This window comes from Aureobasidium subglaciale (assembly GCF_000721755.1).
Source record: "Aureobasidium subglaciale EXF-2481 unplaced genomic scaffold scaffold_10, whole genome shotgun sequence".
NCBI lineage: Eukaryota > Fungi > Ascomycota > Dothideomycetes > Dothideales > Saccotheciaceae > Aureobasidium > Aureobasidium subglaciale.
The window spans coordinates 789763-805135 of record NW_013566985.1 but is presented as its reverse complement, the minus strand read 5'-3'; the positions used below and the strand labels follow the sequence as shown (position 1 = coordinate 805135).

Genomic DNA, 15373 nt, shown 5'->3' with positions numbered 1-15373 from the left:
TTTGCCGCAACAGTTCTATAATTATCTATGGGCTTTCCTCATCATCGTCACTCTTCCCGATGGATCGTAAGCACGCCTCCTCCTTACGAGCCTTGCGTCTTTTTGACATGGCTAGAGAGTCAGAGCAGAGGGGGGGGAAAGGGGATAACGGCGTCCATGCCCTTTTCCTGGGGGCAGCTACTCTCGGTTGTGAAAACTTGTGAGGGGAAGATTCTTGAGTGGAAGCAGAGTCGAAGTCACTAGAAACTCGGAAGCTGGGACTTCTGGCAAAGTTATGCATGCCTGAGTGATGACTTGTAGGTGGTGAGGGGTATCGAGTAGGGTGCAGTCAAAGACAAATCTCGCAGCCACGCCTCACCGTGACAAGTCACGCAACGAGATCTCTGGAGAGACACAAAGGTATTAAAGAATGATGCAGCTACCGAGGAGAAGCCTCTCCTGTTGTGTGTGTTGGCTGATCATTTTGACTGTTCTCATTCGGGTCGTGTTGCTCGTTCTGTGCTAACATTCGAATCTGCATATGATTGCTTATCCACTTCCTCTTGGTGATCTGGGCTTATGCTGACTTGTGTCGTTACCATGATACCACTGTGGTACTTTTGTTCCCCCGTATGTGCGGCCAAGATCTCTTCTGAGCTTTCATTATGTTCGCAATAATGAGCTGCTGCCATGCTCTGTGTAGTGCTTGGTTGCATGGTTTTCCTGAAGCTCTGTAGTTCCGTCCAGCGGGTCTGAGAGGTCGGATGTGTATTGGTCTTTGTGGTGGATAATTTACTCGAAGCTTTTCGGAAGACACGGGCGCATAGAGGGCGGATGGCTGGGATGCTTGACATGATGATGATCAAGTATTGCTCGGTGATCGCCCAGGTGTCCGTTGGAAATATTGCGTCTTTTCGACTCGTCAGTATCGACCTGTAGGAGATAGGTCTTTCTACTTACATGTCAAGTCTTTGGCGACCGCGAGATTCATCAGATAATATGTTTTCAAGATCGCTGCAGCACCAGCGCTTCCAGAAAAGATTAGCACCATACAAGAGTAGAGTGGATTTTGAGACACTTACACAGCACCTCCGCAGAACAACAAACAGAGTCCCACTCGTATTTTCCAGCTTGTTTCCAGTTTCCAGAACAAGAAGATTGGATAAAACGCCAGCAAAAAATCACAAGCAGCACACCATGCACCGACAAAGATGCCCACTTTGACGATCGCCGTTGTCAACAAACAAGACCCAGCTATCTCCTGGTGCCACAGCTTGTGGATGGGCTTGCACTGGAACCAAAGAAAAATCATCTGGAAGATGCTCCAGAACATATCAGAGCCGCCAATAAACCATAGGAAGCGTCGACCATTTCGCTTCGTTGGACCTTGGACATGAAAGAGTAATGCTATGACTGCGAGTTTGCCAGTGCCAGACGAGAGGATGAAGAATGTATCGGCCAGCCAGCTGAATAGATTGCCGGTTGGCAAGTCTTCTGGGTCGATATTGTCCAAGTGATTGGCAATACCGTGATGGCATGCAACTGAAATGAAGATTATAGAGATCAAAGCAGACACCCAAGCTATGGCGCTCCAGAGCAGATCCCAGGCTTTTCGTGGTGCGATAAAAACGACAGTGTAAACTCGAAGCACGAGAAAAATGGTTGCGGTGACGGCCTCAACGATGGCTATGCGGACTAGTAGTGGTCCTCGTCCTCCATACGACTGATATTGAACATCATCCATGACTTCAGCATGTAAGTCGCACACGATGCAACATCTTGTGAAGATATACAGAGATGGAGGGAGGGCATAGCAAATATGCAGAGGGTTCAAGGCAGCTTGGCGATGCTTGCCGTTGTGACCTGCTGTGCGTACAAGGTTGGCTTCAGAGTTGTAGGTTCTCTGAACAGTGCTAGACGATTACGATCCCGGCTCGGCTATCTGCGTGTTGTAATGAGATTTTGCGCCGCATTCTCGAGAACCAGGATTCAGAGTGGCAGCGTCCTTAGCGAAGCGGCACTTCCACAAAATTACAAGGTTCTGATATAGAAGCTCAGTATGATTGGGCCATGTGTGGACGCGAATGTTAGTGCATGTTGATTCGCATGATAGTTAGTATCCACAAGTGATCCTTCGGCTCTTGCATGATAACATCAACGTGATGTTGATGCTGCGGCAGATGAGTGTTTGCGAGATGAGTGTGTGGTAAGCCCTCATGCAAGAGTCGCATGAGATGGTGCATCTGTAGAGCGAGCTTACTCATCGGGGTAATTGATCTTCATGATGCTTGATTAATCTATCAAGGCGGCAGAGGGTCCAGATGAACGGCGAAAAGTTTGAGCTTTCCATATGCTCGTTCGGTGTCACCTTTCGCATACGCACGGAGAGATGATAATGGTATTCAGAAAGGCAGAGTCTCATGGCTAAGCGTAGATGGCTTTGTCTGGCAAAGAGAAGGATGGTAGAATGGAGAGGTCGCAGCTCTTGATTGTAGAATGAGGTTCGGCACTGACCGGGCTGCCGAGACGGCAGCGGCTTGACTGACGATCATGGAGCAAGCCTCCAACTCGTGGTCCTCTCTCAACACCATTTGAACATCTTCGTCGTCAGCCCTTGGTCTGTTCGTACACACCGGCCAAAGCTTCAGAAAAGGACTATCAGCCGCCTGGTCGAATCGTGTCGCATTGGCAGGAAGGCTCGTACAGATTTGTTGCGCGACCGAGCCGACTCAGTCTCAGCTTAAGTGCCTTGAATCCGAGACGATTTACGACTCTTGCGAACGAGCTAGGGAACTAGTCCCTTTCATCCGTCGGTCTTGATTGCCCATGCTGGATAGCCGTGCCATGTTCCCGTAGCAGTGGTAAGAGCAGACCGCACCTTGTGGACCTGTAGCCCGCTCTCAAGAGCACGTAGCAATGTAGGTCAAGAGCTGCCGCCCACCTACTTATCGTGTGGCCAGGCTTCTTTTATATGGATCGACCACTCGCTCTTCCTAGCAGCAACTACAATCAGCCACTCGGACACTATCATGACGAAGACACTTCCTGCCACCGACGCTGTCAACGGACACGCTGCATCCACCTCCGTCAATCTGCTCTATCTCCTTCGTACCGTTGATAGCCTGAGCATCACCTCAGACCTTGAAAGAGCCCAGCTCATCTCGGCCACAAGGTCGTTCTTAGCACGCATCCAATCACCCTGGGAGACTATTCGCAGTCACCTCGTCGACAGTCCAGCTGTGCAACTTTCCCTCAAAGTATGCATGGACCTTGGCCTGTTTCAGAAGTGGAAAGACGCAGGCAATGGGGAGAAGACAGCTGCTGAACTGGCAGTCATAGCCGGCTGTGACGAGGAACTCCTACATCGCTTCTTGAGACACCTTGCGGTTGAACATCTGTTGGCAGAGGTTACTTCTGGCACCTACGCCCAGACCGACTTCACAATGGCTATGTGTACTCCACACTTTGGTGCTTGGCCGTTGTATATGCACGAGACAGTCTTGGATACCTGGAAAGCCATGCCCGGAGTGCTGGCGGAGAGGGGCTACAAGGATGATGCACTGTCCGTGACAGATGGTGCTTTCCAAGCCGCCCATCATACAGCTGGCCAATCCATCTTTGACTTCTTCGCCACAAATCCGAGTCGAGCCAAGACCTTTAACAATGCGATGACTGGGTATGGGGCTGAAAAATGCAGTTGGCTCGACATATATCCCACTGATGATTTACTTGATGGCGCTATCGATGGTCCACTGCTAGTTGACGTGGGTGGAAATATTGGCCATGACATTGAAAAGTTCCGCAAGAGACACTTGAACACGGCCCCCAGGCTGGTACTCCAGGATCTACCGGCCGTAGTGGAGACCGCCATCTGTGCCGACGATGTCCGGATTATGCCACACAACTTCTTTGAACCTCAGCCCATTCTGCACGCTCGAGCCTACTATTTGCACTCGGTCCTTCACGATTGGCCAGATGTCAATGCGCTGCATATACTGAACAATCTAAAACCAGCAATGAAGAAGCATTACAGCAAACTCTTGCTCAACGAGATTGTTATTCTGGACAAGATATCTGCCAGTTCACCTCAGGTGACTTCCTTCGATTTGGCCATGATGGGCTTGTGTGCCGCTCAGGAGAGGACTGAGTCGATGTGGAGGGCCTTGCTTGACCAGGCCGGTCTCAAGGTGATCAAGATCTGGACGAGTGAAATTGCTGTGGAAAGCATCATCGAAGCGGAAATTGCATGAGAGTAAACACTCTATGTAAGAGTCCATTCTACTACAAATAGATTTCGGGTTACACAAGAGTGTTCCGATATGCCATGCTGAGCAATGTCCGTTTGTTCATGGTGTATCCGCCACGCGTTGAAAGTGTATTCAATACTTGACACACCCTACCAAACAAATACTCTAACCTTGCCTCCTCGAATCTACGACCAATGCAGGAAGTCGAGAGTCATTCCAATCTGCGGAGTCATCGCGCCGCGCAAGCCTCAAACAGAGCATGGAACCAGACCATGATAGACTTCAACTCCTTGCCGGTCGGATTTAGCCAGACATGCGGAGAAGGCGTGAAGAACACGCGAGATTTCGCCGATCTCGCGTTTAAGAAGAGACTTTGAATTTTCTATGCTGATCAGCTGCTCACATCCCGCGCCATCCTTCGTCCCTTTTTGTGTACCGCTCTTCTTCCCGGATGGCTTCCTGAATGCAACAATGGCCCTGCTTGCCCATGGACTTACGATACCATGAGCAGCCAGGATCATGTAGCAGTGCCTTACATGACTTACAATGGTCTCACCTGCTTCCTGGTCGCTGTACATCATGGCCAAGCTCTTGCAAGCATTCGGAAAAGATGACCGGAGTAGACAAGGCGACGCCAGATTACGCCCCCACATCTTGCTCTGTTTGCCAACGCGCTAGGAACGGTTTCGGATCTGGGGGCGCGGGGTACAGTATGGGGATACAGCATGTTGAATTCGGGAAAAGGACCATGTCTTTTTGGTGGCAACTGCCGATCCATTGATGATGCCCCTTCCTGTCTGTTGATTCAAATACCCTGCATCTACAGCCCTCAGTACTGGACTCGCTTTTTTTTTTCCTTGGTCTGTTTTTTCTCATCTGCCACCACTTTTCTGCATATCCTTCGAGCCCAATCGTTCAACATGGCTACTATCGAGAAGGATGGTCTCGCCGATGTCAAACTCGAATACACAGAAGACCTTGAAAAGACGAACACCACCTGGGATGATAGACCAACTGTCGATCCCGAACTGGATAGACGCATCACACGGAAGTTCGACACCCATGGTAGGCATATAACCGTCTCCTACCATCACATTTGCTGACCTCTCTGCTCATAGTTGTTCCATGGTTATTCGGTCTCTGGCTGTTGGCCTTTATCGATCGTAGTAACATCGGAAATGCCAAAATCGACGGTCTTGTCACAGACCTCAAACTTACTGGCAACAAGTTCAACATAGCACTCGCCGTGTTCTATGTTCCTTACATATGCGTAGATGTGCCTAGTAATCTAATTTTGAAGTACATGCGAGCTGGCTACTACCTACCCTCCCTCATCATCGGATGGGGCCTGGTAGGAATGTGTATGGGCTTCGTAAAGAGCTACACTGGACTTATAGTCACCCGCTTCTTCCTTGGCCTGATGGAAGGCGGCCTTCTGGTAATACAAGCTCTGCTCCGAATTCTCCGCTTGATTGATGCTGACTATAATTTTACAGGGCGGAATGATCATATACCTTGCAATGTTCTACAGGCGTCACCAGCTGATGTTCAGGATTGGTCTTTTCTACGTAGCGGCTCCATTAAGTGGAGCTTTCGGTGGATTACTAGCTACTGGTCTTGCTAAGATACACACTGGTGGGTATAACGGATGGCCTTTCATCTTCTTCATTGAGGGAGGCATCACGGTCCTTTTCGGCATTCTCACCATATTTTTCCTGCCACACACGCCTGCCGAGTCAAAGTTCTTGACTGAAGAGGAAAAGGCCGGTGCTGCTCTCCGTATGCATTTGGACTCACATGGCTCTGATACCGCAGAGGATGTGAGGAACGAGAAATTCAACTGGCACTGGGTCCGGTGAGTACAAGTCTGAAGCCTTCGAATCCGTGGCCATGTGACTGACACTTCATACAGAATGGCATTCCTGAACTGGAATACTATCCTCCTCTCGTTGAACTTCTTCGCCATCATCACGCCCATCTACTCGTATTCGTTATTCTTGCCCACTATTATTAAGAGTCTCGGCTACAAGGCTGTCCACGCTCAACTGCTTACGGTCCCGCCCAATATTGGCGCAGCCTGCAGCGTCTTGCTTGTCACATGGCTATCCGATAAATACCGTATGAGAGGACCTTTCATGTTGGCTGGATGCACTGTCGCAGTGGGCGGATATATCATGCTCATTTCCAGCAACCACCACATGATCCAGTACGGCGGTACCTTCCTGGTCGCTGCGGGAGTATTCCCTTGCAGTCCTCTGGTCATGGGATGGTTGGCCAACAACCTTGCTCCCCACTATGTTCGTGCAACCGGAACGGGTGCTCAGATCATGATTGCAAATTGCGCTGCTTTCATTGCAACCTTTACATACCTTCCCGCAGATGCGTAAGTACCATAATCCCTGGATCCCAAATACGAGCTAACATACGAAAAAGTCCCCGATTCATCACCGGTCATGCTATCAATATTGGCACGCTGTGCTTGTCACTGATTATCACTTCTTGGTTGCTGATCTACGTTAGCTGGGAGAACAAGAAGAGAGCCAAGGGTGGTCGCGACTATAGACTTACAGATGGCGATGAGTCGATGCTTGGTTACAAGCATCCTTCGTTCCGTTACACCCTCTAGACAATGTCGAGTATGTAAATTCTAGACATCTACATGTTGCACAAACGCATAGCTCTTGCACAACTTTGCATAATGTTGCGTCGAGAGTATGACCCTGACTCCACTATCCGCATCATATTTTGGTCTTTCTGGAATGACCCAGACAAATCGGTACCATGAAAACGAACCATGAATACCCTCCTCTTGATTGAGCACCGGTTGCAAGAGCAGTGTAGCAAGGATGAATGTGATTGCTTGTTGCGGGGCTTGAATTTGTGCTAATGCTCGTCTTCCACGTTTTGCTGCTGATGTAGAAACCACAAGCCACGAAACACTCCTACAACTCAATCCATGCTTAACTCAATGCGGTTCCCTGCGGACTGGACAGCTGGTGCCGTACTGTATAGCGCGAAATGAGTCGTAACAGAACACATCCATGGTGCATGCAACATGTCGTTGATGCTCCTTCCCCGGATTGATGTTGTTTTGACCAGGTCTTGCCGCGGAGAAGCTTAATTTCACCCAGCACAAGGCTCAAAACCCTATCCGCGCGTTTGTTATCAATTCAGAGAGTCCTCTTATCTTTGAACGACCTCAACTCTTCATATATAGTCCCCATCACTCCCGGAATCTCGCTTCCTCTCCTCTTTTGAACCTCTACTTATGTTTCTGCACATTTCTGGTATCACTATATGCGTCTTTAGCGAGACAGTGTGTCGCCGAGCCAGCCTACCCCGGCTACTGCGGCGCAGCGGCTGTTACGTACAGGAAACAAACTGGTAACTCTCTTCAACGAAAACGGCCAAGCTGGATTTACCACATGACGAGATGACGTCCTTCTAGAGTCCAACATCTCCGGAGTATGGGAAGAACACAGAGAAGATGCAGCTGGTGTTCAATGGTAGGCAGAGTATCTGATGGCGAAAGAAATGCGTTTCGATACAGAGAAATGCAGCTTTGCAATGAAGGTAGGCAAGTCTTCAGAATCCAGCAGATAAGAGCAACGCAGGCACCTGCCAAACAGAGCGCGTTCGATGGTCAGTTATTGCATCATTCCTTCGCTTTCCCTGGTGACAAACCGTGATGGAACCCCGCAAGCCCTCTTTTGTCTCCTTGCCAGAACCCGAGGGAAGTCCGTTGGACCTCAGAGGAAGTACTTGATCAACTTTAGCTGCTCTCGCGAGAGGCTGGCCTCCAGCATATTTTCACAGCGTTCTATTTTCCAAAATGCACCCACGGATATTGACTGTCCTCGACTATGACATAGACACCCATCTAAATCGTATCGTCCCTTATTCGCGTATTTCGAGGCTACCGAAGCCCATATCTAGATTTCTTGGTTATCGGGAGGAAGAGTACAAGGAGCCTACGCGATTGGTCGTTGTTTTCTGGTCTTTCCTGGGATCTCTGATAGGACTCCTGACCATCGGTGCATTGTACAAATATGCACCGGGCTTGAAAAAATGGCATCCGCCGATTATGGTTGCGAGTTTGGTATGTGGTACTGATTCAAGCCAGGTCGACGCGATCGCTGACATATGATGTAGGGAGCGAGTGCCATTCTGGACTATAACTCTATCCGAACACCACTTGCTCAACCAAGAAACGCAATCTTAGGTCAAACATTCTCAGCGTTAACGGGAGTCATCATCCACAAGCTCTTCCACCTCAACTCTAACTGGGAAGAGCTTCAATGGGTCGCAGGCGCTGTTGCCTGTGCTGTGTCCTCTGCCATCATGGCCACAACGAATACTGTTCATCCTCCCGGAGGCGCGACTGCCGTCCTGGCGACAACAAACGCCGAGATCATCGCTATGGGCTGGATTTACATCCCGTTCGTGCTCATGAGTTCAGCCATCATGCTGGCCCTGGCATGTCTACTCAACAATATCCAACGAGCATACCCAGTGTATTGGTGGACACCCGCCAACCTGCGCAAAGAGAAGGTGATTGATGACCTTGAGAAAGTGTCGACCAATGCCAGCGAAAAGGTGCTTCGAGGCCAGTCTATGGCAAGGACATCGAATGCCGACTCAGACTCTGTTGTCATATCGCCACATCACCTCTACATACCCGACAGCTTTGATCTGGATGGTGACGAGCTGGCTATACTGTCACGTCTACAGGCTCGTCTTCGATGGGACTATGCAATGGATGAAAGGCCTCGAGCTCATTCCTCTGACAGCTGAGCAGTTCGTCGAACTTCATCAAAGCCATCAACCAGCATAAACAGATTGGGTTCAAATGGAACCTCATAAATCATCCACCGACTAGATTGACGCTCAGTGTGGAAGACTGCTTCTCCTCACTCCTTCTTCCACAAGATCGGAGCACCCCTAGTAGCGGCAATGCCGGCATCGCTACCACGTGTAATCTACTGCCACTGGTACCTCGCACAGTTCTCACGTCGTCACTACCATTCGCTGCCAACGAGTTTCGCATCTCAATCACCGCATGTCGGTCAGCCCCCCAAGGCATCAATGGTGTCTCTCGACGACCAGCAGCAAGCCATATACCCTCGACGTGGCGTCGCGAACGAGGTACCGACACCGTCGCTCAAGAGGAACTGAATCCGTCGTCCGTGGCTTCGACGTGACTCACATGAAGTCACGCACGAAGCGAGATGCTCGACATCCGGGAGTGGGGAGCGACGGCATGTTCGTTGTTGTGTCCGGTCTTCCCTATCGAATGTACCCGGACTACTCTTACGCAAATCAGGGGAGCTATATTGCACGTCCTTCGTACGAGGGTCGCGCGCACATCATATACCTGAGTCTGCTCAGCTAGGCGAACAGACAATCACGACGATAGGAAACACGTAGAGGTCGATATCTATTCAGAAACAGTAATTCGTATATTCCGCTTTCGACTGAGTCTATAATGTCAAATCATCCCACCATCTCACAAGACCATTCGAGATCATGGGTGTCCCATGTAGCTACCACTCAAACAACAGTCTCGTTTCCAGCAACAGTGACATTACCACTAACATCGCACCCCACAATCCCGTCCTTCAAATCAGTCAACCAGACCGCCGAGTTAAACTCTCCATAAAAAGTCTTGATCTGCCACTTCTGACTTCCCTCACCAACACCCTTGCCAGTCTCATTCTTCGCCACCTCTACGACTTCTGCAACAGCAATACCTTGAACGTCCAAGCCCGGAGGAGAAAGAACATAGCGGAATGTGACAGCATCGCAGGAAGACCATGTGTTGAGCAACGAAAAGGGGACACCTGGTTGAGCTGCTTCACCGGCTAAAAAGGAGGCTTTTGAGGAAAAGGTTGTTTTGCCCAACTGCAATGACATACATCAGTAAGAGTGCAAGAAAAGGAGAGAGATCGTAATAGGGAGAAAAAGGTCACTTACATCGGAAGCAAGTACATTTGGCGAATGCATCAATGTAGCCACACTGTCACTTTGATCGATATAGTCATCTGCAATCAAGACATCACCCCAAGAAGTGGTAAAGTTCGAGAGGATTTGACCGAAGCCGTTGGCGATTAGGATGGCATCGGCGGGGGAGATGCAGGATGTGGTCGAGGTGTTGTTTGTGGCTTTGGAAGTTATGTTGTTGAAGGGTTGAGCGGTGCAGAAGACCAGACCCATGAAAGGGCACACGGCTGCGGCGATGGAGGTACGCATTTTGATAGTTGAAGTGAGAGTGGTAAGGTGAGGGATTGTGGTGTCAAGTGCGGTTGAGGAGAGAGGCTTTGAGAGAGATATGTAGTTGGAGAGAGCACTTGGACCTGTAAGCGATGTCGTGGCTCTTACTGCTTTGGTCACATATCTTGTCGCGACATCGAGGCTGGGAAGGATGATTTTCCTGTCACAATCTTTACTTAGCCATCAGGTACATCTGAGATTTTTCCAAAAGTCCGACTTGGTTGTTGCTTCCTAAGTTTTCGTCGACGTCCACGGCAAGTTGTCACAATTTATAAGTTTGATGACTGACAAGGCGGAGTAAAAGATGTCGATCATGGCTGACTGGACTACCATGGACCCGGAGGTGTATGTACACGTTTCGCACTGCATCTGTTTGCGAACATATGAAGGAGGATCCGAAATGGTTGTTCTCGCCAGGTACCGTTCCTGAACGCCACATGCTGACCGTATCGTCATCGGTATCTTGAATATGCACAAGGGTTTGTCGTGGATAGGAGAATGTTTACTCCTCGCGTTGCCAATTGGAACTCAGCGAACTAGACTCCAACACAGTCACAGAGCGAGGTCCCGCGACAGTGACTGGAACGGATGGCGCATAGATCGAATCACAACCTCGGACTCAAAGTCGCTCCGTGAGCCTGATAGGCAGTTGAAACATTGCTCGGTTGGTGTTGGTCAGACGCTATTTCTGTTCGCTTACACAGCTGATAAGACACAGCATAGAGGCCTAAGACTGTACTAACATGCGACATCCAGTCAAGTGCTACAGTATGTCAAAATCTCCGGACGATCGAAGTCATAGTCGTCGTTTTCCAAGGATAATTTTCACATCGCGTATCCAGGTCCGGCTGGAGAGAAAAGCGAAGCAAACCGGCAGGCGAGAAAGCTTAATGACTCAGAAACGCAAGACGAGATTCCGCTCGCTACACCGAACACGCAGGAAGAGTATCCGTTAGCAGCGCATCACCAGCCACTGAGCTGTGCCAAAGTGTGCAAAACTAGAAGCATTTGCTGAGCACAAAAGGTCGTACTGGGGCTCGAACCCAGGACTCGAGAAACTTCGAAAAGTGATCAAAATCTCGCGTGCTAACCGCTACACTATACAACCGTGTTGATGAAGCCAGAGTTAGTATTATGGAATAAGAATCACGACGATTACATGTACGCCACGCCTGGCGATTCCCAACACTTAATAATAATATCTGCCTCTGCCAAAGTTGCTATTGATGTTCTGACCAGAAACATCTGGTTACGCGCGCTCATCAATTAGCGGTCTTTGCTTTCATCCATCGCGATGTCTGTCTTCGGCGACCCTAAACTCTTCGGTCCTTGTATTCTAATGTTTCTGACTTTCTCCTCCAACACATGGTTTCCACAAGCTGTGACAATATCCTCGATCAATCGATTGAAAACACGACGCTTTCCATATCCTAGGATGTAGATACTCTCGGGACCAGATGACATCAGATGTGGCTTTTCTTCGTCGACGAATGAGATATTGAGAACGAGGGTCTCCAACGCGATTGGTCGCTTCAAGGTATCTGAGACAGTGATGTTCGGACCATACTGAATGATTTGGTTAAGCAACGCAAGGACGGCCTGGAAGACTGTGCTCGGTCTGTCTTTCCTGTCATTATCCCAGTGTCCGAATTTTGCGAGAGTGAAGTTGATTTTAAAGTCGATGGTGAGATGCCGCACACATGATGATGGACAGGGCAGTTTTGTCCATGTCAGGTTGTATTCGTCGTTGTTGAGGAAGAGCTGCGCAGCCCATGTCTGATTTGCAGCGGTATTATGTAAGGAGGGAATGTGATAAAGCTGTCGCATTTCATCTGCAATGACACCATTGGTGTGCATGAGGTTGAGCCAGTCGAAGGAGATCGGACTAAGATGCACTATGGCTGGTCGCCCTGTACTACAGTGCAGCTGGCACTGTCGGGAGTTTATCTTGCTGCAAGTGTGGTTGAACGAGAAGAGATTGGTGTATACCATGTCACGAAGCTCTCGAGGAAGGTCCAGCAGGAAGTGTGATTGAGACATTGGTTGTGATAGTGTGCAAGACATGGCGATGAATGTGAATTTTCCGTATGTCGTGAGTCTGGGTGGAATCCGATTCTGATGTCTTGTGGTCGATACGAGAGAAAAGATATGACTGCGACACTTCTGTACATATATGGGAGAGAAAGGGTGTTGTGGCATACTGACCTACCTATTTCTAGAACAAAGGAATGTCCTATGCTTGCGATGAGGTGATAGTCTACGAGTGCTGCAAACACGAAGTCAACTGTAACGAGACAGCCTTGTGAGGCATCGCCGAATAGGAAGAGACCGGAGCCAGGAACGAGCCAAAGTAATGATCAGACATGCTGAAAGGCCCGATGATTTTGGCTGGGACGACCAAGATCATGGTCGGCGCCGAACTCTGGCGACATTCGGAGATGACAGAAAACGAACAACAGGATAAAAGTGGTTGGGACAACATTGCGACAGAAATGGTGTTGCATGGCCGGCCTGCAAGAGCAAACATCTGATGATAGCTGGCGTGATGAGGGAGATTCGGCATGATCTCGGATCTCCTGATGTTTTCTTGTGATACAACTTGTGCGTCTCGCAGCGACAGTCAGTCAAGCCGTCACCATATGTTTAGCTCGCCACAAGACGAAGAACATTTGCGGTAAGATGAAGCACAGCTTCCCAAGGCTGCCAGGCCAGTCTGCCTGGTAACGGTACCAAGTGTTGGGACGTCTGGGTGATTACCGAGGTCAAGGGTCGGGATGATGTTGAGTCAGCACACTCAACGTAGCCCATCTAGGTTCGAAAAAGTCATGAACAGTATGAGCTGCATGTCTCTGTTCGAATAGGGGACATGTACAAAGATATGGGCAGCGTCTGTATCGAAAGAAGGCGTCAGGGCCGAGCCGGAATCAGGTGGTTCTGCAAGATGCCTCGGCTCCCCCGCAAAGCATCTCTCCACTCTCCGCAATGCTAGCCAGCACCTCGGGCGAAAGATGACATTGTTCAGGTTACAAGACGGGCGATTCCTGTTCCATACTACACCGGACCTATACTACAGATCAAAATGTCGAGTCAACAGAAGAACGAGTTCAGTGAGAAGCTGATGATCAGCGCCGATGGGCAGCTCAAGGCTTCTCAGAAGATCCCTCAGATCGCTAGACCCTTTGTCAGCGAAAAGGCACTCAAGTACCTCGACATTGTAAGCTCAACATATCTTCATTACAAGCGTTGATGACTGACTGAAGCTGGTGACAGGTCGAGAAGTTTGTCGAAGAAGAATGTATCCCTGCCGACGCGGTATTCTCACAGCAAATCGGCGACTCGGTAAAGCAGCGCTTCAGCGGGCACCCGGCCATCATCGAAGACCTCAAGAAACGTGCAAGAGAATTGGGACTATGGAACATGTTCTTGCCCCGAAACCACTTCAAGGAGGGAGCCGGCTTCAGCAACCTGGAGTACGGTCTCATGGCCGAGTACCTGGGCAAGAGTCGCACCGCCTCCGAGGCCACAAACTGTGCTGCCCCTGACACGGGAAACATGGAGGTGCTGGCCAAGTACGGCACCCAGGCACAGAAGGACAAGTGGCTCAAGCCATTGTTGGAAGGTCACATCCGTTCCGCCTTCCTCATGACTGAGCCCGATGTCGCCTCGAGTGATGCCACAAACATCACTCTGGACATTACCCGCGAGGGCAATGAATACGTCCTCAATGGTTCGGTATGTTGTAATGATCCTATACGAAGACTTGATGCTGATTGATGGCGTACAGAAATGGTGGTCCTCAGGCGCTGGTGACCCTCGTTGCCAGATCTACATCACCATGGGCAAGACAGACAAGAACAACCCCAGCCCCTACAAGCAGCAGAGTGTCGTTCTCGTTCCAGCAGACACCCCTGGAATCACCATCCACCGTATGCTCGGTGTCTTCGGGTACGATGATGCTCCCCACGGTCACGGTCACATCTTCTTCAAGAACGTCCGCGTACCATTAGACCACATGGTTCTCGGCGAGGGCCGCGGTTTCGAGATCATTCAGGGTCGTCTTGGTCCTGGTCGTATCCACCACGCCATGAGAAGTATCGGTGCTGTAAGTTTGGTCTCCTCGCTCCCTGCCTCAATCCCCAACTGACCTTCCCTCTCCCACAGGCCGAAAAGGCTCTCGAGCTCTTCGTTGCTCGTCTCAATGACCCTCGCAAGAAGGCCTTTGGCAAGCTTCTCAACGAACATGGCGTCATGATCGAGCGTATCGCAAAATCTCGCGTCGAGATCGACTCTGCCCGCCTCTCAGTCCTCAACGCCGCAATCACAATCGACACCAAGGACGCTAAATTCGCCCTCAAGGAGATCGCCGAGGCCAAGATCCTTGTCCCCACCATGGCATTGAAGGTCATTGACCGCGCCATCCAAGCCTACGGTGGTGCTGGTGTTTCACAAGACACACCACTAGCAAACATGTACGCTCAAGGCAGAACCATGAGAATTGTTGATGGTCCCGACGAGGTACATTTGTTGCAATTGGGTAGAAACGAGAACAAGAGGGGCAAGTTCCTGCTGGACAGGCTGGCGTGGCAGAGGAAGAAGAGTGAGGAGATGGCCGCAAAGCATGGTATGCAGCTCAGAGATGTTCTGCAGCTTGATCGTGTCATGTCTGAGAAGTCTAAGCTCTAGGTTAGGTCCTGTGATCTGTTTACATAATGAGTACAAGTATCTGAAAATCGTTTATGTTCAGTGTCTCTTGCTAGCAAATGTCGATATTGGCCATCTATGACCATACGTGACTGGTTGAGTATGCTGTTTTCTACACAAAACGATCAAAGATACTTGATTCTAATGTTATTATCTTGCGACCAAAGAGTCTTCCG

General features: G+C 49.8%; 7 protein-coding genes across 7 annotated transcripts; 4 read left to right on the top strand and 3 right to left on the bottom strand.

Moving 5' to 3' along the window:
- Nucleotides 1–338: 338 nt before the first annotated feature.
- Nucleotides 339–2052, bottom strand: AUEXF2481DRAFT_224411 (uncharacterized protein). The gene is made up of 3 exons (XM_013488581.1): nucleotides 1062–2052; nucleotides 940–1007; nucleotides 339–889 (listed from the first exon to the last, which is right to left on the bottom strand). The coding sequence occupies exons 1-3, from the start codon at nucleotides 1721–1723 to the stop codon at nucleotides 474–476; spliced, it is 1146 nt and encodes a 381-aa protein (XP_013344035.1). The 5' UTR covers nucleotides 1724–2052; the 3' UTR covers nucleotides 339–473.
- A 956-nt stretch (nucleotides 2053–3008) lies between these two features.
- AUEXF2481DRAFT_29614 (uncharacterized protein) lies at nucleotides 3009–4229 on the top strand (the record flags this gene model as incomplete). The annotated part of the gene is made up of 1 exon (XM_013488365.1): nucleotides 3009–4229. One exon carries the CDS (start codon nucleotides 3009–3011, stop codon nucleotides 4227–4229), a length of 1221 nt encoding a protein of 406 aa, XP_013343819.1.
- A 917-nt stretch (nucleotides 4230–5146) lies between these two features.
- Nucleotides 5147–6852, top strand: AUEXF2481DRAFT_5140 (uncharacterized protein; the record flags this gene model as incomplete). Its single annotated transcript, XM_013488317.1, has 5 exons — nucleotides 5147–5291; nucleotides 5345–5664; nucleotides 5723–6081; nucleotides 6139–6609; nucleotides 6660–6852. 5 exons carry the CDS (start codon nucleotides 5147–5149, stop codon nucleotides 6850–6852), a joined length of 1488 nt encoding a protein of 495 aa, XP_013343771.1.
- A 1206-nt stretch (nucleotides 6853–8058) lies between these two features.
- AUEXF2481DRAFT_29612 (uncharacterized protein) lies at nucleotides 8059–9020 on the top strand (the record flags this gene model as incomplete). Its single annotated transcript, XM_013488364.1, has 2 exons — nucleotides 8059–8325; nucleotides 8379–9020. 2 exons carry the CDS (start codon nucleotides 8059–8061, stop codon nucleotides 9018–9020), a joined length of 909 nt encoding a protein of 302 aa, XP_013343818.1.
- A 756-nt stretch (nucleotides 9021–9776) lies between these two features.
- On the bottom strand, nucleotides 9777–10475 carry AUEXF2481DRAFT_5138 (uncharacterized protein; the record flags this gene model as incomplete). The annotated part of the gene is made up of 2 exons (XM_013488316.1): nucleotides 9777–10127; nucleotides 10200–10475. 2 exons carry the CDS (start codon nucleotides 10473–10475, stop codon nucleotides 9777–9779), a joined length of 627 nt encoding a protein of 208 aa, XP_013343770.1.
- Nucleotides 10476–11543: 1068 nt separating this feature from the next.
- Nucleotides 11544–12653, bottom strand: AUEXF2481DRAFT_40105 (uncharacterized protein). The gene has a single exon (XM_013488434.1). It carries the CDS (start codon nucleotides 12558–12560, stop codon nucleotides 11763–11765), a length of 798 nt encoding a protein of 265 aa, XP_013343888.1. The 5' UTR covers nucleotides 12561–12653; the 3' UTR covers nucleotides 11544–11762.
- A 787-nt stretch (nucleotides 12654–13440) lies between these two features.
- Nucleotides 13441–15281, top strand: AUEXF2481DRAFT_224073 (uncharacterized protein). Its single transcript, XM_013488580.1, has 4 exons — nucleotides 13441–13710; nucleotides 13767–14228; nucleotides 14281–14598; nucleotides 14658–15281. Exons 1-4 carry the CDS (start codon nucleotides 13576–13578, stop codon nucleotides 15177–15179), a joined length of 1437 nt encoding a protein of 478 aa, XP_013344034.1. The 5' UTR covers nucleotides 13441–13575; the 3' UTR covers nucleotides 15180–15281.
- The last annotated feature ends 92 nt before the right edge of the window (nucleotides 15282–15373 follow it).

Excerpts from the sequence above, each read along its gene's own strand:
- AUEXF2481DRAFT_224411 (XM_013488581.1), bottom strand. The coding sequence starts at position 1,723 with ATGGATGATGTTCAATATCAGTCGTATGGAGGACGAGGACCACTACTA. Across the intron at positions 1,008-1,061 it reads TTGTTCTGCGGAGGTGCTGT|CGCTGGTGCTGCAGCGATCT; the intron begins GTAAGTGTCTCA and ends CTTTTCTGGAAG. Across the intron at positions 890-939 it reads GGTCGCCAAAGACTTGACAT|ACGCAATATTTCCAACGGAC; the intron begins GTAAGTAGAAAG and ends CGAGTCGAAAAG.
- AUEXF2481DRAFT_40105 (XM_013488434.1), bottom strand. The coding sequence starts at position 12,560 with ATGTCTTGCACACTATCACAACCAATGTCTCAATCACACTTCCTGCTG.
- AUEXF2481DRAFT_224073 (XM_013488580.1), top strand. The coding sequence starts at position 13,576 with ATGTCGAGTCAACAGAAGAACGAGTTCAGTGAGAAGCTGATGATCAGC. Across the intron at positions 13,711-13,766 it reads CACTCAAGTACCTCGACATT|GTCGAGAAGTTTGTCGAAGA; the intron begins GTAAGCTCAACA and ends AGCTGGTGACAG. Across the intron at positions 14,599-14,657 it reads CCATGAGAAGTATCGGTGCT|GCCGAAAAGGCTCTCGAGCT; the intron begins GTAAGTTTGGTC and ends CCTCTCCCACAG.